Here is a 26,940-nt window from a genome sequence, read left to right on the forward strand (position 1 = left end):
CCATGTCCCAAGCCTCAGCACCTATGTAAAAGCTGGATGTGGAGCTGAAAGGATGGCTAGGTCCTTGACTGTGTTTGCTGCTCTTGTGGGGACTCTGAGTCTGGCTCTCACCTCACAATCACCTGTAATTCTAGATCCAGAGGCTTCAAAACCTTCCAGTCTTGTCAGTTACCCATATGTATGTGCATGTGTGCACACACAAATTGAATAAAAATTAAAATAGAATACAATAAAATGAGGTCTGAAATAGGCTTGGTGGCATATACCTACAACTTCAGCCTTCAGAATGACCTTTGCAAGTTTGAGGCCAACCTGGGATGCATAGCAAGAGACTTTGTCCCTAATTAAGTAAATAAACATCTAAGTAAATTAATAAATCAAACTGTAAACAGTGGGAAAACGGTGACGTACAAAACTAGAGAAGAATATAGGCAACACATAGAAAACTAACGTTTATGGTAATACTGTTCCAACAGTGTCAGTAGTCAGTGGGACAACTGTACCAATTTAGAGAGAAATCACAGGGGCTGGACTGGCTGTACACACGCTTACAATGCAAGCCCTGGGGAAGCTCAGACAGGCAGACTGGGATTCGTGGCCAGCGTGAGCTACACGGAGAGCCTGAGCTGCACAGAAAGATCATGCAAAACCATGTCTGCGAAAGAGCAAAGGAGGGATGTCAGGGAGAGAGGGTTAAAGTAAATAAACGGACAAGATCCAGCTCTGTGTTGTCTACACACCCATGCGTGTGCGAGCACATGCGCACGCACGCGCGCGCGCGCACACACACACACAGTTTTAAATATAAAGATGCCTAAAGAGAAAACCAAAATGAATAGAGGAGCAAGATAACACTAAGAAAAAGAAGTCTGAGAGGTTGCATTAGAGCAGACAAGACAGACTGAAGTCAAGGATAAAAGGGTGGGTAGCACACTGACTGAGGGCTCGACTCCCCAAGAAGACAGTTGTGTTCGTTCAGAACAGCAGAATGTCACACTTCTCTTCAACACTGTCCCAGAAGGCCTAACTAACGCAGCAGGACAAGAAAGGTGATGAAAACAGCATGGGGGAGAGTCCATTTGTTCACAGATGACGCGATTGTCTACCAAGGAAACGAAAACGTATTTGAGAAACAAAAACACGCACCGACCTTTTGAAATGAAAAAGAAATTACAGCAGCATTGCAGGATGTGCGGTTAATAGAGCAACTCTCATGGCTTTTCTACACACCGGTAATGGACACGCTTTTGTGTTAGCACTCTTAAAAACGAGATCGTGTATAATAAATCCATTTAAATATGTATAGGATCTATATGAAGAAAACTCAGCTGAAAGAGAGCCAAGAAAAGCTAAATACACAGAGCGGCATCCCATGTTCATGGACAGGAAGACGGAACCTGGTCAAGATATCAGTTCTTCCCAACCTGATGCATTTAAGTCGATTACAAATCCGAAACCGAATCCCAGCAGTCCTTTTGTCATTATTAACAAACTAATTCTGAAGTTCACACACAGAGAGGTAAGGGTTCCACAATAAGCAGTACATTATTATAGCGGAGAATGAAAGATCTGGCACTACCCGACCTCCAGGCTCACTGTAAAGGTCCAGCAGCTGTGGGTTCCTGGTGTTGTCAAAAAATAGATTAATTAAAAGAACAGTGAGCACAGACTTAGCCTGCCCTGACGGTCATCTTCATTGTCGACTTGACTGGATTCCAATCACCTGGGTGTTTCCAGGAGGTTTAACTGGGGAGGAAAGACCCGCCCGGAATGTGGAGAGTAGCATCCTATGGGCTGGGGGCCTGGACTGAATAAAAAAGGCCAGGAGAACCCGAATCCATGTCTCTCTATTGCCTGACCACAGACCAGCTGCCTCTCATTCCTGATGACATGGCTTCCCTGCCCTGACAGGCTCTATCCTCAAGCCTTGAGCCAAAATAAAGTCACTTGTGCCAAGTACTTGGTTACATGCTCATGCACAAGGGTGTGCGTACACAGACACATGCACCCGAACACATATGAACATGTATGTACATATGTGCAAAAGAATAATGAAAAGTAAGAAAGCGAGAACCTGGAAAATGACTTCAGCCACCTGCAAAAGGAGGCACGAGAACAGTCCAGCTAAAAGCTTCCGCATTCTCTCCACTTCCTGAGTGACTCCAGGACCCAAGGTCAGTACAACATTCCCAGAAGCCAGTGCGTATAGAGTTTGGCCAATGGTACGGTGAGACACTGCAGGTCTTACAAAGAAACTGTTTCCTTCTCCTACCAAAGTGCTTTCCAGCCAGGCTTCCCCAGGGATAAGCTGAGAGGATCAATAAACCTGGTGACAAAGGCTTGATCTCAGCCTTGTCAGGAAGTAAATCCTCCTAGTAACTTCAGTCTACTGAGAGCACAGAGGTTTTCTGTGGGCTGTCATACGAACAGCATCATGTTTCACCCATGGCCCCTGTCCATAGAACCGTCTGTGATGATGAGGTCTCTAGCCACGTGCTGTTCTGGAATGTTTGCAGTGTAGACAATGCAACTAGCGGCGATCCGAGCTCTGGCTTTTGTGAGAGTTTCAATGACGTAGGCAGCTACTGGTCGGGTTGCACAGCATAGGGGAAGGAGAGACGGCACGGATGGTAGGAGTAGTTCCAAGTCAGGGTGACTACTAGACCTCTTGGGATTTGATCGAATTTTAAAGGAGGCTCAAGGCTTAAAATGGGAATGGAACTGGGGTGCTCAGAGGAAAGAGAAAACTTCAGCCAAAGTCCTCTAAAGTAAGAATTCAAGGAAACACCAGGATGACCACCATGCTGCACAAGTTGTTGTTGTGAGTCTTCACACAAGCAAACCAATGGTGTGTTAGTTTTGCTAGGTCCATAACTAAGCTCGTGGATGCATCTGGACACAGAAATGTCAAAGATGAATTCATGACACCCACAGTTGTAACCACAAGCAAGAGGCGCTTAGTGAATATATGAATTTCTGAGCGACGAAGAAAAGGCTATTTTCCATCACCCACAGACACCTCAACTGAACCTTGTTGTGTGCCGTGAGGTGGTGGAGGCTCAGAGGGGCTTCAGGATAAATTCTTCAAACTCACCCAAGCCGCCCCTCTAGCCTCACCTGCCTTCCACTGTGGCCACTTCAATGGTACACAAGCCAAGTCAGCCGTCACGGGAGATAAGGAACCCCTTTCTTCCTTCACTGCTGGGTCTGAGCCCCTCACAGCAGCCTGCTGGACTCCTAGGTCCTACTACCACTACCTGACACGGGACCTGCCGTACATTAGAATGTGTGATGTCGGTCACCATTTTCAGCCGAGGACCCACAGATTGTCAATCGCACCATGCAGGACTCTTCCCCAGTCTCTCCGGGGCATTCGCCTTCCAGGCTGAGCCTTTCCTGCCCTAGGCTCACTGTCGGATACAGAGTGTACTCACTCATTCACGTTTGCCTCTCCCGGGAGACAGTCAGTGCAGGTTCATACAGAAGAACGTCAGGCAGAACACCGTGACGTCTTACTTTAGAACGCGCCTCTCTGGATTGAAATCTTACAGCCAAGTAGTACTCAAAACCGTAGATTTGCTTTGTTCTAGAGTTTGATTTGGTATAGTTTTGTTATAACGGTGAGAGGATTTTGGCAGCAAAATACTACAGCAAATTCACCAAGGTATTTACTTCAGTGATTTCCTACAACAAGAGAACTAGGGTGTTTTAAAACTGCGTTACGGTCTGGAGAAATGACTCAGCGGTGCCTGCCGCCAAGCCTAAGCGGCTGAGTTTGATTCCCAAGAGTCACATGGTAGGAGGAGAGAACTTGACTTTGACAAACTGACCTCTGTCTTTCTGTCTCTCAAACTCAAACTTATACACACACACACACACACACACACACACACACACACAAAATAAAATGTAATTAAAAGTACGTGAATTATGTAAAGTTGTGGGGGCGGGGAAGGGGCGGGGCCAGGACCATAGTGAGGCTGGACTCACCTTCCCGAAGCTGGCAGCGTTGACCGGCTGGGTATCGTTCTTCTCACAGAAATCCAGGTAGTGCATGTAGAGGGCACTGCGAGGGATGCAGACGCCTTCTGCAATCTCATAGTTTTCCTCCAGCCTAGCGAAAGAAACACCCGGTGAGGAAAACAACGACATTGGACGGTGTCGGCTCCCCGAGCTTCCGGTCTGCGAAGGCCTTGGAAACGGTGCAGTCTCTTCCTGTGGTGCAGAAACTAGGGCCCAATGAGCTGAGGAGGGCAGACTCTGGTCACCTTTAAGTCAGTAGGTCCCTCTGCGTTTGCTCCGTTCAGACCTTTACAGCTACACTGGAGCTTGCAGGTGCCCTGCTCGCGCGCTCTGTCTCTGTCTCTGTCTCTGTCTCTCTCTCTCTGTGTGTGTGTGTGTGTGTGTGTGTGTGTGTGTGTGTGTGTGTCCGTGTGTGCCCATGTGTATGTGGAAACACCCTGGAGCTTCTCGACTTAATAAGAACGGTAGAGAAGAAATGTCTAACACATGGCCAAACAGAGGCAGCACGGCAGTGTGACTTCATGGTCACACTGGAGGATTGGCCTCTGATAACGCTAGGGTCCCCTGTGTGGTACTGTGATGGTTCTATATCCCATACCTTCCCGAGTGCACAGTACAAAGTCTTCAGAAGAGAATGTCCAACTCTCCAACTGGGTTAGAGTCCCAGTCCCTGCCCTCCCCCCTCTCTCTTCACTGGTATGACGACTGTGAACAAGTTGTCGAACCTCCAACCCCATTCTCCCTTCAGAAGTGGTAAACCCTTTTAGGGTGACTGTTGACATCTAAGCGGGTAATGTGTCACAAGAATTATAAGTGCTGGGGGCCGGAGAGACGGCTCAGTGGTTAAGCACACTGGCTGCTCTTCCACAGGGCCCGGGTTCAGTCCCCAGCACCCACATGGTGGCTCACAACTGTCTGTAACTCCGGTTCCAGGGGACCTCACACAGACATACATGCAGGCAAAAGACCAGTGCACATAAAAATAATAATAAATAAATTATTAAAAAAGAATTTTAAGTTCTGGACCCTTGTGCCCTGTAAGTGACATTAGATTTCCTCAGTTTTTTCTTTCCTGTAAGACACTTGGGAGTCTATGTGTCCCAATTCTGTGATAGGCATTGAAGACATAAAATAAATCTAAGTAAATTTTTGAATTTTTTTTAAAGTTAATCCAAACACCAGAATTTAGACATAGGAATGAAATTCTGCCTCCACTGACATTGACCTGTCAGAGGGTTAAACACCTCTGCCCACAATGCTATGACACGTGACCACGTGGGGCCTGGCGTAATCATAGCTCAGTAAACTCTCCAGCAGGAAACGTTTCTCCTTTGATGACTGAATTTTAGGAAACAACTCAAAAAAATTAAAAATAAAATAAAAAACTGGAATCAAATTTAGGGGAAAAAAGTGATGAGGACTCGTTTGCTGACCTTTTTGAGGGGGGTGGGGGTCTTTTGGTTGTATTGTTCTTTTGGTTTCGGCTAAAATAAGGCATAATTCTTAAGCAATGGAATAAATGTCCTCAAGTGGCTTTAAACTCGCCCTGAGGGCACTTGCCAGAGAAGTAGTCCAGCATGTCGTAACCCCTGTAGAATGAGGACGAGGCCGCCCAAGGTGCCCACTTGCAGGGGTGGCACTCGCTCAGCTCATTCCAACGTGACATTGAAACAAAGTCAGCTCAGTCCCGTCACCCCGGGGCCTCATGTATGGCTATGACCCGAGGGACTTGGCAAATGGCAAAGCCAAGGGCTAAGGGGACCCAGTCGTTCCGTCTGCCCTCTCCTGGGATTGGGCATATGGATCCGTCCCTGCTGATTCTCGTCCCCCAGTAAAGACTGTCTGCAGTCCTCTCTAGGTGACCAAATATCCTAAGGCTGGGGGGAGCATCCGGTCACCTCGGAACCCCCAAAGTTCCACATAGTCCTTGGCACATGATAGAAGCTGGATATTTGACAGATGGATCATTTCAATCATCTACTCATCCAATAGATAAGTATTGCTCTTATCCCTTGCCGGGTACTGGGGTCATGTCATTGCAAGCAAAATGGTCCTTGATGGATATGATTGACAGATTTGTGGTAAGCAGAGGGATAAAGGTGAGGTCTTTAATTCAACTGTGAGGGCTATGCGGGTTCTGAACACAAAAAAGACAGAGATTAGTGTGGCCCCTGTGTAAGAATGATATGCAAATTCACGTAATGCTGCACATTAAAAAGTAAACAGTTAATGGAACAACTGTGACCAAAATGAAGCTCTTCTACACCACTGTGTGTCCTCAGTGTCACCGAGTGGAACCCTGTGTGTCACCCAGGGAAACTGGCTTCACGGACAGTGTAAGTTTCTTGGGCCTTCCCCGTGCTTTGGATCTGGGATGAATGAAAAACCAGTCTTTAAATTTAACCAAGATCCCTAACTGCCACTCCCAGCAAGCGGCGTTCCTCCGTAGAAGTGACATCAGAGGCCCGGCTGAGGCTCGAACTTTACAGGGGCCGTGTAAGCAAGGCAGCTGTCACCAGTGGGGGTCTCACAGGCTTTGTTCAGCCCGAGTAGCATTGGCTCAGCTTCTAAACCCCTGGACTTCACACAGAAGAATCTGGATTCCTGGCTTCTTATGAAAAAGCTGAGCTCTGGCAACCCTGGACCCATATTCCCTCATGACAACAATTGGCCAGGGTGAGCTGTGCCCTGAGGTTGGCCCGAGTCCTTACCCCTCCCCGCTTTCCTTACACCAAGTCTATTTTCCGTTCCTTTCCTGGCTCCCATGGGCACTTGTGTTGGCACAAGACATGACCTATGTCCTAGTTCACTTTGGAGTCTCTCTGGCAGAGTGACACACAAGAAAAGAAATAATATTGAAATACTGTAAACTCCTGACCATAGAGGCCATTGGAGAGGGGAACAGACTGGTGTGTAGATGGGAGTGGAGAGTTATAGCTTCACAGAGGACTTGGGATTGAAGTTCTGTGACAGCAAACAACAGCTCACATTCAAGGGACTCATCCTGGCTGCCAGGCCCTGGGTAGCCAGGGTTTTACTTCATCCTCGTGACAGTCACATAAAAGGCAGGCATGTCGACATATGCCTACAATCCTAGCACTCAGAAGGGTGGAGTGGGAGGATCTGGGTTTGAGATGAGCTTAGGTTATGCAGTGTGTCCAGGGATAGCCTGGGCTACATAGTGAGCACCCAAGTCAACAATAACAAAACCCAAATGAAGCAAAGCAAAGCAAAGCAAACACAACACAACACAAAAGGCAGGCATTGTACCCCATCTTTCAGATCGAGAATCCAAGGCTCAAAAAGGAGAATTCATTTGCTAACGTGACCAGTAATTAAGAGACATTTCCTCAGAGAAACCCATTCTGCCACCTTAGTTGGGGGAGGCTCTTGACCAGAGGAACAGTGGAGAGCAAGAGGTACGTCATAGGCTTTGAGTGACAGGGCATCCGTCTGAGTGGGAGAGGGGCTTGTGGAGGGGGAGGCCAAAGGCGAGAATGGTGGGGATCCTGGAGAATCTTTAAATATGCAGAGGAGCGGCTTCACAGACCCTCAGCGAGGTGCTACCTAAAGTGCCCTTTCCAGAAGACGGTTTTTAGCAATCAAATGATTGGGGGGCTAAAGGGTGGCTCATCAGTTAACAGCATGTACTGCTCTTCTCTCGAGGACCTGAGTTCAGTTCTCACAACCGTGACAGGTGGCTCCCAACCTCCTGTAAGCTCAGCTCCAGGCATCTGACACCATCTCCTGGCCTCTGCCTTCATTTATGGCATACACTTGCACAAAGACACCAATACACACGAAGTAATTTTAAGAAAAGAAGACTGAAAAAGCAAAGGATTGTGGACTGGCTGGTTAGTGGTGTGCTTGCCATAAAGCATGAGAGCCTTTATCTAGTATAAAGCAGGAGCTCAGATACCAGTGCTCATGGGGGTGTGTGCTGGGATGCAGACAGGAGGAACTCTGGGGCTGGCATAGCAGATTGGTGCGTTCCAAGTTCAGTGAGAGACTAAACCTCAAAAGATTAACATGCAGAGTGACTGATGAAAGTGGGTCAGAATAGTCCATGCCGACCTCTGGCCTTTGCACACGTATGCACACATCAGCAGGCATGCACACACACACACACACACACACACACAAGACTCAGAGGCAAGGAGACCTGATTACTTCTAGAATGCTGTATAAGTCACAATGTTGATGACAAAGGTTACAGACATTAGTGAAAAGCTTGATATATTCGATTAACCAGTAACAAAATATGAGAGAACACACACACACATACATACACACATACACACACACACCACATACACACACAGCCACACACATGCACACACCACACACGCACATATATACACATATACACACGTACACACACTACACACCCACATGCACACATACACATACACCACACACAGTCACATACACAGTCACACACACAGTCACACACACCACACACAGTCACACATACACATCACACACACATATATACACCACACACACATGCATATACATACACACAGTCACACACACACAATCACACACATACACCACACCACATACCACATACACAGTCACACACACACACACCACACCACCACATACACATACACACACACACCACACACCACACATATACACACCACACATTCAACACACACACATACACACACCACACACACCACACACATACACACACACATACACACACACACATACACACACACATATACCACACATACATACACATACCCACACACACACACACACACACCACACACACATACCACACACACACACACACACCACATACCACATATCTCACACACACACATACACACATACATATTACCACATATCACACACACATATACACACACCACATATGCACACACACACCACATAACACACATACACACACACATAACACATAACACACACACACAACACACACACACACACACACACACATGTTTATGTTGAGTAAAGAGTCATGCATGCAGTGGGAAAATAGGCTTTTCAAGCCGTTCGGAATCTGTGTGGAGGACTTTCAGGAGTGGCAAAGTTAAAGGTCGCCCAGCCTCTGTGGAGGATGACCAAGGGAAAGTAACAGACCTGGGGTAGTTGGTAGCTGTTGGCTGAGTTAAGGAAGGCATAAGTCTAGTTTGGAACCACTGTACTAGTTCAGGGTCTAAACTGAATCAAGACAGTGTACAGAGTGTAGGTCTCATTTTTCCACTCGGGAAGTCGGCAGTAACAAGACAGTCTCGGGGGTGGGGGTGGGGGGATCATCCTCCAATTATCAGAGACACCCCAAGATGGGCTAAGCGTGAGGGAGGTAACGTTTCAAATATGGTGTTAAAAAGCGCTGGTTCCCAGGTATATTCCTGGTGTCTTCATTCCTTGCTAACTGCTAAGGCCACACTGCCCGCGTCTCTGTTTGCTTTCTGTGGTCTACTTGCCACCTACGTCTGGCCAAGAGGTCCAAACTGAGATAAGCATCCGAGGTTATAACACAGTGTGTGAGTCGAGACCCCCCACCTAGCAACAGCGAACTATTTGAATCTGATGGACAGAGTCATAGTTCATGCAGGCTGAGCTAATTAAGTGGTTACCTGTGAAAAGCCAGTACCTCCTAAGCCACTACGCTTCCGTCGTTTTTTTTTAATGTCCATCTGACCGGAGCTGCTGAGCCTCAAAGTGTCCAGGTGGCTTATGACTATGAAGCATTTTAATAAGCTCCGTGAGTGATGGGTGTAATTGGTGTGGAAGGGCACCCTTGATGCCTGAGGGATTCTACGGGGATAGCATTGTGACACCGTCCCCCAGACCGCCTCGCAGAATCCAGAGGCTCGGCATGTGTGCTGAAGTTACTAATTGGAACATCCGCTCCCCTGACAGAGGTGCGAAAGAGAGAAAGCAGTTAATTACTTCTCTTCATATCTGATGATGAAATTTTCCCTTTTCTCTCCTTTAGAGGACATCATTAGCCTGTCACGGTGAGTGAACAATGCTGCATTATACCTGGATTCTTTTTAATACACACACACGCACACGCACATGCACACATGCACATGTGCATGCACGCACAGGCACACACACTCACACACATGCACACATGTACACACACGTGCACACACATACACTCACACACATGCATGCACACACACACTCACATGCACACATGTACACACACATGCATGCACACACTCACACACATACATCCACACATGAACACACACACATACCCACACACACACACTTCTGGACTAGTTCTATTTTTTAATCTTCTATTTAACAACATCATTGTATTTGAGTTGAGCCTGTGCTATAATGGAGAGATAATGAACGTCATCAGCAGCTAGTGTGAATCGTTGTCTGAGACCTCACTGGAAGGCTGAAGTCCATGGCTTCCTGGGACTCAGCTTTCTACAACCTCCTGCCTTCTGAGCTGTGTTTTATCTATGGCTTTTGTGTATACATATGGCTGTCAGTTCAAAGCGTCCACCTCTTCAGTTCCTGTAGACTTATCAAGAAATGCTACAACAGGTCTACTTCACCTGAAGCAAGAGTTAAAAACAAATTCACTAAAGCAGAGATGACCACAGAGATTGGAGACTGTATTGTTCTGGGGTTTTGGGGTTGCTTGTTTGTTTATTTGTCTGTTTGTTTGTTTTTGGAGACAGTCTCATTATGTATCTCTGGCTGTCCTGGAACTCATTACATAGACCAGGCTGGCCTCGAACTCACAGAGAACCACTTGCCTCTGCCTCCTGAGTGCTGGATTAAAGGTGTGTGCCACCGAGCCTGGCTTGTTTTGTCTTGAGATCTGAACCTGTCAGCAATCAGAGCTGCACAGTGCTGTACACCTTCAAGGGCTCTACGTTATCTTGTCACTAAAGGCTACGTTCCTCCCCTGGGCATTCGAGGCCCTCTGACCCGTGACTGGTTCTCCAGCCTTCTTTTGCCCCACTCCCCACCGATGACTTCTTTCTGGTGACTGGGCTATCCCTGTACCTCAAATACAGCCCACCACAGTGCACACATATGTGTCTGGTAGCAATGACCCACATACACAGCAGTAACGCCTAAGATCAGGACGGGTCTGGAAGCCTCTGCTGTTTGTGGCATCACAGCCATTCTGAGAGCAGAGTGCAGACATTCCTTCTGGGTGTGTGGTGATGCAGGGGGACAGGGCACAGGGCTGATGGACCTACTGTGCTACCGTGTGTGTGTGTGTGTGTGTGTGTGTGTGTGTGTGTGTGTGTTACATGCAGGGGACTGGGGCACAGGGATGATGGACCAGCTGTGCTGCCATGTGGTGTGTGTGTGTGTGTGTGTGTGTGTGTGAGAGAGAGAGAGAGAGAGAGAGAGAGAGAGAGAGAGAGAGAGATACATGCAGGGGACAGGGACATAGGGCTGATGGACCTACTGTGCTACTGTGTGTGGTGTGTGTGTGTCTGTGTGTGTGTGTGTGCGTTAGCATGCATGTGTGTGTGTTAGCATGCATGTGTGTGTGCGTTAGCATGCATGTGTGTGTTAGCATGCATGTGTGTGTATGTGTGTGGGGTGTGTGTGTGTGTCTGTGTGTGTGTTAGCATGCATGTGTGTGCATTAGCATGCATGTGTGTGTGCATTAGCATGCATGTGTGTGTTAGCATGCATGTGTGTGTGCGTTAGCATGCATGTGTGTGTGTTAGCATGCATGTGTGTGTATGTGTGTGGGGTGTGTGTGTGTGTCTGTGTGTGTGTGTGTTAGCATGCATGTGTGTGCATTAGCATGCATGTGTGTGTGTGCGTTAGCATGCATGTGTGTGTGTGCGTTAGCATGCATGTGTGTATGTGTGTGTGTTAGCATGCATATGTGTGTGTGTGCGTTAGCACACACATGATGCAGGGCTGCAGGGGCACAGGGCTGACAGACTCATTGTGCTGACTGCTATCTGATCTGATTTCCATTGCTGTGATGAGCACCGTGATCAAATCAGAATGGTGTGTTTGGGTTCCATGTCCCAACTACCTAGGTCCACTGATGAGGGAAGTCAGGGCCGGAAGTCAAGCAGGAACGGAGGCAGCAACCATGGAGGGAGTTCTTCACTGTGTTCTTACCCTGGCTTGCTCATCTCCCTTACATAACCTAGGCCTACCTGTTCAGGAATGGCACTGCCCACAGTGGCCTAGGTCCTCCTGTGTTAGCAACTAGGAAAATGTCCCATAGGCACACCCACAGGCCAACCCTCAGCAGAGGTTCCCTCTTCCTGGGTGACACCAGCTTCCGTCAAATTGACAAAAACTAGCCAAGACAATTCCACTCGGCATATGATTCTTTTCTTCTTTCTTTTGCTGGGGGAGGCGGAGGGGTGGGCAGAGTCTCATGTAGCCCAGGCTGGCTTCAAACTTTCTATGTAGGCCAGGATGGCCTTGAGCATCCCATTCTGCCTCTGCCTCTCGATGTGCTATCACGCCCAGTTTATGGTCTGCGAGGGCTCTAGCGAAGGACTCTGCAGACTCGACAAACACTCCATGGGAGGACCTCTCTCCGCAGTCCAGCTTTCGAGTATCCGTGCCTGTTATTTATGGTTTTACTTTAGACAAAAGCTGCACGTTGTCTAAAAGCACGGTGTAGGAGGCTGTCAATACTTCTGTCTGGAGGGAGGCCGGGGTCTGGTGGTCCCCAAACTGAGGGGATTCTGACACAGGTCACTGTCCTGAATAACCTCCTCCATCTTCTCCATCCGTTTCCCCATCTCCATCTCTCCTCACCATACTGAGGCAAGTGGAGTCCCAAAGAACATCTTTGCGGGTCCCTTTAGTTTCTGGGGGCAGAGTTCTCTTTATGTAGCAGATCACCCGGTCCTGGTTTCATTCCTTTAGTCAGACCTAGGAACCATGACCCGGTCTAAATCATTACCATGTTTAATTTTAAAAGGTCAACTTGCTGCAGCCTAGAATCACCTGGAGGGAGAACTGGATGAGGGATGGCCTAGCTCACATTGACCTGTGGACACATCTGTAGATGGCTGTCTTTATTGCTAGTTGACCCATCCAATGTGAATGGCCTAACTCTCCAGGCTGGGCCCTAAACTGTACCATTCAAAACACAGAAGAAAGAGGGAGAGGAGGAGGAAGAGGAAAAAGAAAAAGGAGAAGGAGGAGGAGGAAGAGGAGAAGGGATGGAGGAGGATGAGAAGGAGAAGAAGGAGGAAGAAGAAGAGGAAGAGAAGAAGAAGGAGGAGGAGGAGGAGAGGAGGAGAAGGAGGAGGAGGAGGAGGAGGAGGAGGAGGAGGAGAAGAAGAAGAAGAAGAAGAAGAAGAAGAAGAAGAAGAAGAAGAAGAAGAAGAAGAAGAAGAAGAAGAAGAAGAAGAAGAAGCAGCCACTAGCTGAACAAGTAGACCACACAGCATAATCAAGCCTCTCTCCTCTCTCCTCTCCACTGTAGATGCAGTGTGACGAGCTGCTGGTATGACTAGCTACTGGCATTCCTTGGCTTGACTTCTTCAAAATGATGGACTAGAATTTTAAGTAGAATGAACTCTCCTCCCCTCTGCTTTTGGTCAGGATGTCTCTTTCAATTTAAAAAAGTGTGTGTGTGTGTGTGTGTGTGTGTGTGTGTGTGTGTGTGTGTGTGTGTGTGCCCGAGTGGAGACTAGAGTTACAGGCAGTTGTAAGTCACTCAGGGCAGGTTCTGGAATCTGAATGCAGGTTCTTTCCCAAGAGCAATGCGCTCTCTCTTGACCGCTGAGCTGTCTCTTCAGTGTTGTTAGGGCATTTTATCACAGCAACGGAAACGGAACTAGAGCAAATATCAGAGTCTATTTTTAGAACAGTGCCGAGTACAGTTAGCTACTGCTGATTTACGAGAACATCTGAAAGAGAAACACTAAACTTATTTCACTTCACACGAATAGCAAATATCAACAGCCCACCAAAAGGGGGCGGGGAGGATGTCCCCACCTCCAAACTACCCTTCCAAGGACATGGTACCTCTGTGCTCTGTCTTCTAAGTACTGAGGGAAGCCTCACTTCTCATACTGGTTGCTGAGAGGGGAAATTGCCCCCCAACCCTGAAGATACTCGGTGTGGTACGCGGGATCTCAAGAAGGGCACAGCGGTGGGCATGGGAGGTAGCAGGTCACCGAGGAGCCATGCATTGGCAGCAGGTCAGCCGCCATGGCCCAACAGGCCCCTTTCCATCTCAAAGTCATCAGTGTGAATAGGGGTGATTGTGTGGCTAGGATTCCAGCAGCGCCCAGCATCCCCAGTGAGGTGGGATTTGCTCACCCCCATGACCGAGGAGGATGCTGGAAAGGGTTTGGCAGGGGCCCTTCGACAATATTTGCCTGTTTTCTGCTGGAAGCTGCCTCCCGATCATGTGGCCCCGATTCTTTTTGGCTGCTTGGCAGTTAGTTATTTGTTCTCGGAGGAGGCCTGGTGTCTCCAGGGTGGTGGGGAGGAGGGTTCTGGAAGGGAGGGGCCAGAGGAGAAGCAAATCATTCCTAACCCAGTTCTAGTAGCAAGCCAAGTTGTCCCGGGAGGGTGGGTGCTGTCAGCCTGGCCTAGCAGCTCTCCCTTTGAACATCCCTGGGGCTGCGACTGACACAGAAGACGGAGGGCAACCTGAAGGACAAGAAGGCCTCAGACAGAAGACTCTTATACAGGGAGTGTGCTAGGCTTGTGTGCGTAATTATTCTACACTACAGGTAAAGCAGAAACTGTTGGAGGGGAGTTTTGCTGCCCCGTCACCGTCCCACATGTAGGTAGCAGCCATTATTGTCTACGTGTGCACAGAGGGAGCCCCCCCGGGGCTGCCAGAGGCCCCATGTGAAAACCTTCTTTGGGGCCCTGTTTGTAAATCAGAGGTGAGGTTTGGACAGACCTAAAATACCCACCAAGAAGAAAATGGGCAGCTAAATCCTGCTGCTTATGAAGCACTGAGTGCCACTTATAGTGAGTTGACGCTCAATCTTTGACTGTGTGTGTGTGTGTCAGAGAGAGAGGGAGAGACAGAGAGACAGAGAGAGGAGAGAGACAGAGACACAGAGACACAGACAGACAGACAGACAGACAGACAGACAGACAGAGGAAAGCGACAGGCATGCATTGTCACGGGAGGTGTATGGAGGTCATTTCTGTCCTACTGTGTGGGTTCCATGGCTCAGACTCAGGTTGCTGGGCTTGGTGGCAGGTGTTTTTACCCACTGAGCCGCATCTCTAACGTGAGGTTAATTCTTTATTAGCTAATCCCGTGTGGCATCAGTAATCTGACAAGACATCACTGATCTGGTGTGACATCACTGATCTGGTGTGACATCACCAATCCACTGTGACGTCACTGATCTGGTGCAACATTACCAATCCACTGTGATATCACTGATCTGGTGTGACATCACCAATCCACTGTGGCGTCACTGATCTGGTGTGACATCACTGATCTGGTGTGACATCACTGATCTGGTGTGACATCACTGATCTGGTGTGACATTATCAATCCACTGTGACATCACTGATCTGGTATGACATCACTGATCTGGTGTGACATCACCAATCCACTGTGGCGTCACTGATCTGGTGTGACATCACTGATCTGGTGTGACGTCACTGACCTGGTGTGACATCACCAATCCACTGTGCGTCACTGTTCTGGTGTGACGTCACTGATCTGGTGTGTCCATCTGGTGTGACGTCACTGATCTGGTGTGACATCATCAATCCACCATGATGTCACTGATCTGGTGTGACGTCACTGATCTGGTGTGACATCACCCATCCACTGTGACGTCACTGATCTGGTTCTCATAAGGGATGAAGTAAGCTCTGAACCTGTGGAGTTTGGCTGACTGAAGCAATGTATAACAGGCTGTGTGCCACTTAGAGAGAGAATACAAATAAAATTAAAAAAAAAAAACATGGAAAACACACACAGCCAAACTCCCACAGGTACTCAGTGTAATCCAAACACTCACACATCTTACTGAAAACGGTTATGTTTGAGGAAGAAGCAAAACACTGCGGTGAGAATGGGCTTTAGCCTAATCTTTAGTTCTTGAACAAGGAAATGTGTTATTTGCACCAATAGCAGGAGACACAGAAGGCGTCTGTGACTACATTTGTATCCCGGCTCCTCTAAGATGCTAACACAATACAGACCGCGAGAGTTACACAAAGGAGAGAGGAGTGTGCAGAGGCAGGCCAGCATCCCTGGGTTTTCAGACAGATCACTAACAGATCAGCTCAGATGAGTCTCTGAGCTCCCAGGCAGCCAGAGCAAAAAGGGAAACGCGCTGTAAATCAAGGGCTATTATCTGTTAAACAAGGGATGGGTCCAGCTCCTTCGGAGAGAGAAAACTTTAAGATTGAAACTATTTTAGAAAAATAATTAGTTACTCACAAGGAAATTTTACGGTGGGTTTAAGCGTGACTCTTCATATTCAAGTTCAGAGGAATATACCACACATAACCTCCTCCCACTCCCGCTCCCACTGCCCCTCTCCCTACTTCCCCTCAGTTTCTGTGCATGCGTGTGTGCGTGTGTGCCTGTGTGTATGTGTGCGTGCGTGTGTGCATGTGTGTGCGTGTGCGTGCGTGTGTGCATGTGTGTTGAGACAAGGTGTCACACAGCCCCTCGGACTTGATAAGGCAGAGATTGGTGTTAAGCTCCTGATCCTCCTGTTTCTGCCTAGTAACTAAGGGATAGACAGCATGAACCCCACTTAGGGATAAACAGCCTGTATCTCAGTACTCCTCACAGGCTGTGCCACTTATGGTACCTTGACCAAGCCCAGCCTGCTCCCCCACACCCGAATGCCTTTGCATGTGACCAGACTGCGCTCATCATTAAGGTCACAACTGACACAGGGAAGTGGGTTTCTGAGGCTGAGTCCCCAGAAGAGGACGCTTTCTTAGCAGAATATAAAGAATACTGTACTGCCTTCCCCACAGCAATATGTCCTCCCATTGGCTTAGGAGAGACGGTGCGCATGTGTGGTGATGGGGCAATTAAAGGCTTAATTCCATGCTAGACTTGACAGAGGCTCATCTCTGAGAGGTTGAGAGGTCGTAGAGGCCTCAAAACCGCCCTAGCGGTCTCCTGAAGCCAGAGTAGCAGTCTCCTCCCAGCCTAGCTCCTCGGGAATCTGCTTCAACCTGTGGGTCCTGGGCACAGGCTGAACGGACTACTATGTGAGCATCCTGTAGAGTGGAGGGCCCAGCTACAGCCTCAGGGCACTATAGTGGCCCTGTCTAGATGTTCCTCTGACCCAAGCTTCCTAGTGCAAGGTTTGCTGTTGTCACACATGTCTCCACTGAAGTGTCCCTTGGAAATGCTTTCCTTTACTGCTCACGAGAAGAGAGCCAACACCCTATCCTCTAGGTCTCTCACAGCACCCTTCACAGGTTAATGTGTGTGAGGTCCTTACAGCCAACCATTGGACTGAGCACAGGGTTCCCAATGGAGGAGTTAGAGAAGGGACTAAAGGAGCTGAAGGGGTTTGCAATCCATAGGAAAAACAACAACATCAACCAACCAGATCCCCAAGAGCTCCCAGGGACTAAACCACAAACCAAAGAGTGCACATGGAGGAACCCATGGCTCCAGCCACATATGTAGCAGAGGATGGCCTTGTTGGGCATCAATGGCCTCCCTTGAGAAGAGGTCCCTGGTCCTGGGAAAGCTCGATGCCCCAGTATAGGGAAATGCCAGGATGGAGAGGTGGGAGAGGGAGTGGGAGTGGGAGGATGGGTGGGTGGGTGGAGGAACACCCTCATAGAAGCAGGGGGAGGGAAGATGGGATGGGGGTTTTCGGAAGGGAAAACCAGGAAAGGGGATAACATTTAAAATGTAAATAAAATATCCAATTAAAAAAATACCTCTGTGGATGTAGCTCAGTAGGTAGAGAGAGTCCTTGCCAAGCTTGTCCAAGGCCCTGGGTAAACCGGGCGTAGTACCTGGCTTACACTGTAATCCCTAAATGTAGGAGGCAGAGGCCAGAGAGGGTTCAAGCCAAGCCTGGGCTACAGATCCTTTCTCCAAACAAACAAACACACAAACAAACAAATAAATATTTAGATGAATAGATGATAGATAGATAGATAGATAGATAGATAGATAGATAGATAGATAGATAGATAGACAGGTAGATGATAGATAGACAGATAGACAGACAAAAATTTCACGGTTCTGCTTGCCCAGCCGTCTTCTTTATTGTCCCAATAGAACCAGCTGTGACACGTAGTAGGTATTCAGTAAGCGCTGCTTGGATTTAATGACTGAACCTATGTTAAAATGCAGCAGAGAGGAAATTGGATTTCATATTCCTAAATATACACTCTCTCAGATCTGTTGTGCTCCATGCTTGCATGGGGTGGAATTGGTTCTAGAATGTGCCACCTGACCTTGTGTTCCAAAGAGCAAGTCTCTGATGCCAAGCCAGGTGCTGCAGGCATAGAACGGAAGGAGTGTTCTGAGGACTAAATGCCACCCCTCCATGGCGGGCACTGTCTGAGCCGGGCATCTCATCCTCAGGACAGCACAACTGCCACCTCGGTTGCACCAGTGTGTGAACTGAAGCAAAGGGAGGCTGAGGACCTAGCCTGAGGCTGCATGGCTGCCAAGCGGCACGGTTGAGATCTGACGCCAGTCTGATGTCAGAGTCAGATGGTACAATCTCACTATTCCAGGCAGACGGTCAAGAATCATAGAAAAACGGGTGCTGCGAGAGGTGAGTTCAAGAGGGGAAGTCGATTTAGAAGTCCCGCTCCCCCACCTCCACCCCCCTCCCCCGTTTCTGGCAGGGGTAGGGAGAACAGGATCTCATGCAGCCAGGCTGATCTCGAACTCACTGCATGTAAGGGAGAAGTTGAGTTTAACCCTCTTGCCTCCAGCTTCCGTGTGCTGGGATTATAGACCTGAGTTACCACATGTGGTTTATCATGTGCTGGGCATTGAAGCCAGGCCTCCAGCTCATCCAGTCGAGCCTCACCCCCAGGTGACAGGCTTCTGGCTAATGCTTGCAGAGACAAGAGGGAGACAAATGAGGGCAGGCATCCGGAAGGACGTCAGCTCCCGTTACAAGAGTGTCAGCCATCAGCTAGCTCTGTCGCCAGGTAACACAGGGGGCCTCCAAGGCTCCTTTCTAGACCTTTTGCTTGTCCCCCTTATGTGTCTTTCTTTATGTGTGTCCTTTCACACTGAAGTTCTGTTAGCAAGCTGACCGTGGAGACTCCTGAGGGCGACCTGAGGTCTATCTGGGTGCCTTCTCCTCTGCCATCTTTCCCCCCTGCCTGCATACATCAGCCCAGAGACTAAAACATGACACAGTGACACAGTCCTCATAGCCGTCAGCTTCCTTTCCCCATCTGACCCTTCAGCTTCCTCTTCCCAAGAACGAGGCTGGCAGGTAGAACCCCAGCCAGATCCCTGGCTCCTCCCACTTAACAGGCAGTGGCCCACCAATGATGTAACTGTCTCAGCGTTCCTCCCTCCTCTAGAAAACAGACACGGCAATACGAAAGCCAATGGCCTGGATGGCATAGAGCAGGTAAGGGAGCCCCAGACAGGAGCTGGCACAGAATGGATGTGACCCTTTCCTTCTCTAAACCTGTCCCTCCCTTTACTCCTGGGTTCCTTTGGGTTCACGGAGCCAGACAGCTAGGAGAAGGATGGCCTCCAACTGCCGAGATTGTCTAGGATGGGCCTCACGTCAGAGAGCTCCAGGGTTCAAAGTCACAGCGCATCGTTCCAATAAAGCTTTGAGAAGAGGCATTTCTACCAAGTCCAGGAATTTCAAACAATAAATGGAAAGTCATTTAGAACATCGCTTTTGCTATTGTTGCGGTGTTAAAATAATTATATTCCCATCAACTATTAATTTACTTGGAGCCCCTAGGTTGAAAACGAACAGACTCTCATTTCTAACATTTGCTAAACTCCATCCATTGTAATAAGAGATCCTATTAAAACTCAATTAACAACACTCACGTAAAATCTAATCCCTACCAGTATTTTGCTTACAAGAATAAAATTTACTTCCAAAGAGAAGACATGTGGAAACTCAAACCGCCAGGCTCGATCTAAGGCGAGCCCTCTGCATTTACCTGCACACCAAATAGATTTCTCAAGGGCTACCAGATAAGCATCCTGACCTCAGAAGAGCCAAGGGGTAGCCTGCCCTGGCTAGAAAGATCTGGGCGGCTCACACTTGCTGAAAGAGGGCACTTACCATTGCAGGGTGGCAGGCGTGGAGTGGGGCTTGGACGCTCTGTTATTTTCTTTTTCCTCATCTGTTAAAGGAAAGAAAGAAAAGAAGAAGCTGACTTCAGTTGGCAACAGGAGGAAAAAAAATCAAAGGCTCCTCAATAATTCCGAGTTTCAAAAAACAAGGTCTCCCTCGGACGCTGACGCCTTGAAACAATGGCGTCTTGGCAGTCCCATCTCGCTAGCCTCATCGAACACCAGTACAGAGAACACAAGGAGAACATACTTTTTTCTTCAGACAAGATCGAACTGTGTAGCCCTAGTTACACGTAAAACCTGGAACTTACTGTGTAGACCAGGCTAGCCTCAAACTCAGAGAGCTCCACCGGCTTCCTGAGTCCTGAGCTAAAGGCGTAAACCACCACACCTGACCCAGAAAACTGACTTCTACAGGAGACCCTTAAGTCTGTTTTTCTTTATTTGACAGCCAAGGCCGAGTCTGACAAGCTGCCCTCGCTGCTAAGGTGCACCCCGCCACTGGCTACTTGACAGACATTTTGGACCTCTGACTCCATGGTTTGAGGTCTTAAGAAGGCACAGTCCTCACTGCTGTGGACGGAGAGTTTGTGTCCCTCCAGGATTCATTTAGAAAATTAACCTCACTCCCGAGTTGGTGTTTGGGGGTGGGCCTTCCACTCCCTTGTGACCCAGAGAGCTGTCTTGTCCATTCTGTACTTAGCACATGCTGAGAAGGAATGTGGCTCCTCACTGGAGCCATACCTCGGCCATTGTGGCCTTCAGAACCAGTTGGAGGGCTTTTATTAGCGCAACTGGGATGGACTCCGGTGTTCACCATATCATGCTCCTCGTGACCCCAACAGAACGGGCAGTTGAGGATTGTGACAGCTGTGTAGGAGCTCAGGACTGCAGTGTGGGAGGTGGGGTCATCCAGCATCTTTGTAAAGGACTGGATAATGAGTTCACTAATGCTTTCAGGCCAAGAGGAAAGTCAGAAATATTTTGTAGAATTTTCTTTTGACCTCAAATTCATGGCAACTGATCTACCTCAGCCTTCTTGAGTGCCTTATAAGTTTTATAAAAACTAATCTCTCTCTTCTCTCTCTCTCTCTCTCTCTCTCTCTCTCTCACACACACACACACACACACACACACACACACACAGAGAGAGAGACAGAGAGAGACAGAGAGAGACAGAGAGAGAGATAAATTCAAAATACAGTAATAACAATCACTAAATTATAGTTTGTCTACTAATGAGAGTAGTAAAGTTGTCTGAGGTGGGTTCTTAACATTTCTTTTAATTGGGATTCAGTTAGCATTTCCTGATGTCAAACATCAAAAAAGCTTATCTGTAAAGGCCTCTCAACTGGTGGCCTACCAAAAGAGCCATCAGACCCACAGGGCCCTGGCTGCTAAGTCCTTCAACGCAATAGTCAGAGCAACACTTAACCTCTGCTTACTTGGGGGCAATTAGCCTCCCTCCCAGCCAAGTCTCTCAAGGAGGATTATGAAATGGAAGACTCAACATAAGATTTGTTGATCCACTAATTTAATCCAAGGAACGTGCTACAGACTCAGTTTCTAAAGAAAATTATATACATGTATGAAAATAGCATGATGAATTTCATTACTTCATACTCTTAATACATGCTAAGAATTTGGTTTTTGAGAAATTGGTTGGTGGGTTGGAGAGATGGCTCAGTGGTTAAGAGCACTGACTGCTCTTCCAGAGGTCCTGAGTTCAATTCCCAGCAACCACATGGTGGCTCATCTGTAATGAGATCTGATGCCCTGTTCTGGTGTGTCTGAAGACAGCTACAGTGTACTCATAAATAAAATAAATAAATCTTTAAAAATAATCGGTTGGCTGATGTCATGCACGCCTATAATATCCAAAGCTAGAAAGCTGAGGTAGGAGGGTTAACAGTTCATGGTCAGTGGCAGGAGATGATTCGGAAGGTAAGAGTGACCTGCGTTTGATCCCTGGAACCCTATGGCAGAAGTAGAGAACAGGCTTTTGAATGTTATCCTCTAACCTTCATATGCATGCCCACCTCCTAATAAATGTCATATTAAAAGATACACAGCGAATCTTGTACACAGTGAGACACTGTCTCAAAGATGCGCAAAGCCCTGGGCTTTATTCTTAGCTTCTCAAATAAACAAACAAAAGGGAAAAGAACGAGAGAGAGAAGCCACATTGGTCAAAGCCCCAAATACACTGAACAAAATTTGGCATGGAAAACTTACAAGGAAAAGAGCTAACACGAGCAAAGTCGAACATGGTATGAGGTGCTGGTGGCAAGCAGGGGTGTCTGCCCATTTGGCACTGTGACACAATGGTGTCACCTACAAAGTCTATGCTCAAGAGCTGTGCAATCAAGCTGCCTCTACTTTTGCACCAGGCCACATTCATGGTTATCCTCGGCAGCATGCATCCTATAGCAGGTCACGGGGTGGATACAACCTGACTTACTCCTTCCCAAAATCTTAAAGCTGTTTCAATAAAGTTGAATCCAGAAAATACTTCATCCATGAAAACAGATTGGTATCGATATAATTCTGATTAAAACATTGGGTAGAGAAAAAAATTTTCCCACAAGTAAATGGAATCAATGAAGACATTCTCTGGCTAGTCAAGGGACAGATGGGAGATAGCAAACCTGTGACTGGACAGAGAGGGGAGTGGCCGGAGGACAAGGTCAATGTTGAGGGCACAGAGAGAAGGCAGGAGTGACTTGAACTTCTGAGCTCCATGCTGTGCCTCTCATTATGAGCCCCGAAATGGCCGCCTCTCTGTTTCATAAGCAATTCCCACTCCTCAGCTAATGAAACCTGTATCCATTGGGTGTGCTTTTTCTGTCACCCAAACCACAGTATTGACACAGACCCTAAGAGTTCTCAGGGGAAAAAAATGTCAGAATACCCAGAAGACAACACCATTTAGTCAGCTTCGTCACCCTTCTAAATGGTTCTTGTTCCTTCAAGGCTAAATTGGGCAAGTGCCAGCTGTTAGAAGCCTCACCAACACTAGCCAAGACAAGAATCACACACATCTGGTTCTGTTCCGCTATAACCCACCGCTCATCTCCCAGTTGAACAGGCTAGCCCACACTCATCTTCTCTCCTTGAGGGCTAGCTCTCGGCGAAGGGTGGTGAGTACCCAGGTCACCTTTGTGTTGTCTCTTACCAGGGCCTAGGTACTTAACACCGTTAACTCCACTGTCTACAGTGGTTTAAGACCACCAATGGCACAATAATAAAAGTGTGGCTTCACGGCACAGTAGAGCACGGATCTTCGGGTGTCATAAGAATGTCAGCAGCAAACACGTAGAGGAATATTCAACTTCTGTAGCTCACACCGTGGAAACAGCAAGGGACCACTTGGGTTTTTGGAGAGGAAGTCAAATTGAAAAGAATGATAACTCCCAGTGCTGGTGTGTACGCGGTAAAACTGACATTCCGCACCTCCAACCACACAGTGCCGCGGAGAGCCCGGTCCCCAGCACTCCCATGGTGCCTCGCAACTCTGGGTCACTCCAGTTCCAGGGGATCCGACACTACAGACGCCAGCCACACACGTGGAGCACAGACACGCAGGCAGGCAGTCATACACACAAAATAAAAGTAAATATTTTAAAAAATCTATATACATATACACATGTATATTTAAAAATATCCAAGTAATGCTAACATCCTTCGAAATAGCAGTGTTCTCTACAGTCTGCCTCATTCGATTCCTCTGATCAGGGTCAGGAGGAAGTTGTATAAACTTACAAATTAAGAACGTTTTTGTGGAGACTACGCGACTCCCCCAAATCCAAATGGTTGGTGATTGTGGTCTGGGGCTTGGTACCTGGCCACAGGGTGGCTACCGACTATATTTAGGCAAGAAATGTTCTACCCAAAGCCAGTATGGGCCTTTGATGTCATCACCAGCAACGTGCTTTCTGCCTCCTGGGTTCCTCCTGCCCTCTGGGCCATTTGTGCCTCTGTGCCCGGCTCTGACTGCCTGGCCTCCCTCCCTCGATGGGGGTCACCCCAGGTCTGACGCTCATGCTTGGTGACTGCCAATCCTAAATCTCCTGCAGGACTGGTTGCTTCCCCCAAACATTCATTGATGTCTGTTACCTATGCCAGGTTTAAGGGCAGAGAAAAGGCAGACACAGCTTCTACTCTCCTGAGCTCAAACCACCAGTTAAAAAAGGAAAAGTTAGTTTTCTTAACGGAGTCTCGCTGGGTGTACAAACCACACTTAAGGTCAGGCCTCATACTCAGCTGCAGAAAGTCAATACAAAATAAACTCCATGGTATTTTGGGAGGATTCTTGTTTGGTTTTTATTTTATTTGTTTGTTTCCTCCTTAAAAATCTTTCGCTAATATATCGTGGTTTCCGACTTTTGTTTTTATGGGTTTTCTGTGTGCGCGCGCGAATGTGTCTTGGTGTCTATGTCTCTTGTGCTTTTTCTTTGGCTCTTTTTCTTCTCTCTGCTTTTTTTTTCCTATCCTGGTTTGTTTATATTTTATCTTATTGCTATTTTTCAGATGTCTGTTTGTGTTCTGGTGGTGGGGAGGGAGGGTTTTGTGGGTGGGGAAATGGGGATAATCTAAGAGTTTCGGGGAGGAGAAACTGTAATGAGAGCACACCATGTCTAAAACGTCTATTTTCAATTAAAAAACATTATCAGCTAAAAGAAAATTCAAGTCCTGTGTAGACTGTGGAAGGTGGGTCCAGGATGCTATAGCGACAAAGGAAGCATCCTGGCTTGGGATGTGAAGGAGCCGTCAACCCAAAGTGGGCAGGAAAGAATGTTTAAGGAGACGGAACGGCCACGGGCGATTACGACTTTAGGAAGTGGAGCTGCCGAATTACCCTAGATGCACAGAGCACATGAAACTCAAGAAGGACGACCAAAATGCGAATGCTTCACTCCTTCTTTAAAAGGGGAACAAGAATACACTTGGCAGGGAATAGGGAGGCATAGTTTAGAACAGACACAGAAGGAACACCCATTCAGAGCCTGCCCCACATGTGGCCCATGCATATACAGCCACCAAACTAGATAAGATGGATGAAGCAAAAGTAGTGCAGGCTGACAGGAACCGGATGTAGATCTCTCCTGAGAGACACAGCCAGAATACAGCAAATACATAGGCGAATGCCAGCAGCAAACCACTGAACTGAGAACAGGACCCCTGTTGAAGGAATCAGAGAGAGGACTGAAAGAGCTTGAAGGGGCTCGAGACCCCATATGAACAACAATGCCAAGCAACCAGAGCTTCCAGGGACTAAGCCACTACCCAAAGACTACATGGACTGACCCTAGACTCCAACCTCATAGGTAGCAATGAATATCCTAGTAAGATCACCAGTGGAAGGGGAAGCCCTTGGTCCTGCCAAGACTGAACCCCCAGTGAACGTGATTGTTGGGGGGAGGGCGGTAATGGGGGGAGGATGGAGAGGGGAACACCCATATAGAAGGGGAAGGGGCGGGGTTAGGGGGATGTTTGCTTGGAAACTGGGAAGGGGAATAACAATCGAAATGTAAATAAGAAATACTCAAGTTAATAAAGATGGAGGAAAAAAAGAGAAGAAGAAGAAGGGGAGGAGGAGGAGGAGGAGGAGGAAGAGGAAGAGGAAGAGGAAGAAGAAGAGGAGGAGGAGGAGGAGGAGGAGCAGCAGCAGCTCAGTGCCCTCGAAGTTCACTAGGCTGCAAGGCTTCAGGTGAAGTTAAGACTCATCCATACCTCAGGCCAACATCAGGCCAGTGGGATTCCTAACTCCTTTACCCTCCAGTGCCCACCCGTTGGTCGTACTAAAGCCAGAGGGCAGCAGCCTCCTTCAAAGACCCCTTAGGAAAATCCAGACACAGTTCCCAACACACCACTTCTGTGGCTCTTCCTTTCAGTCTCCCCTACCAACGAGGCTCAAATCCTGACTCCGCAAGCTGGAGAAGCCGTTTGGGTTCTCGGTTCTTCATCTGCAAAAGTAGAGGTGAGGTGGCATGAAGCGCACAAGGCTCTGCCCCTGTGTACACGCTACATGTACATGTTCATTAGTGTACAGGCTGTCACATGTGTACATTACTGCGTACATGCTGCCACAGTGCTCCCTGAGCCTCTAAAAGCTGCAGTTTCTCCCAGAGGGTCACCACCCAAGTTACCGTCCTGCACAGGGACTCAGGGGCCCCATAGTTTCCTGTCTTCTTCCTAGCAGAGGCCTCGTTTCAGGGTAAGGTTACCACTGCATGACTGTCTTAGCTTATTCCAGCTTCTGTAACAAAATGCCATTGGCTAGGTAGCTTATAAACAACAAGATGTCCTTCTGCACAGTTCTGGATGCTGAGATGATCAAGGCACAGAAAGATTCCACATCTGGTGAGGGCTCTCTTCTTGGTTCACGGGAGCTGTTTGGCTTATGCAGTGCTGCCCCAGCCCTACCCCCATGGCAGGATGGGCGGAAAACGCTCTGGGGCCTCTTTAATAATGGCACTCATTCATTCTTGAAGACCTCACCCTCATGCTCTAACCTCCTCCCTAGACCTCCACCTCTAAATACCATCACTTTGGGCTTGAAGTGTCAACATTCAAATTCTGGATGACGTAAGCCTGTAAGCCTTCGGCGGACAGCTGCCTTGCTGGGCTGCAAGTTCAGGAAGGCACAGACCTTGCTCAGGGTATCCCTGGTGCCAACACACAGC

General features: G+C 48.0%; 1 protein-coding gene across 1 annotated transcript in view; it reads right to left on the reverse strand.

Annotated features, from left to right (window-relative positions):
* Rfx4 (regulatory factor X4) overlaps positions 1-26,940 on the reverse strand; it is a 156,859-nt gene that overhangs the window by 88,447 nt on the left and 41,472 nt on the right. The window contains exons 3-4 of the mRNA XM_032910419.1: positions 20,244-20,304; positions 3,991-4,114 (exon numbers count right to left, since the gene is read on the reverse strand). Coding sequence (XP_032766310.1) covers positions 3,991-4,114; positions 20,244-20,304 — 185 coding nt within the window. The remainder of the gene's footprint in view (positions 1-3,990; positions 4,115-20,243; positions 20,305-26,940) is intronic.

The sequence above is a fragment of the Rattus rattus genome, chromosome 1 (assembly GCF_011064425.1).
Source record: "Rattus rattus isolate New Zealand chromosome 1, Rrattus_CSIRO_v1, whole genome shotgun sequence".
NCBI classification, from domain to species: Eukaryota; Metazoa; Chordata; class Mammalia; order Rodentia; family Muridae; genus Rattus; species Rattus rattus.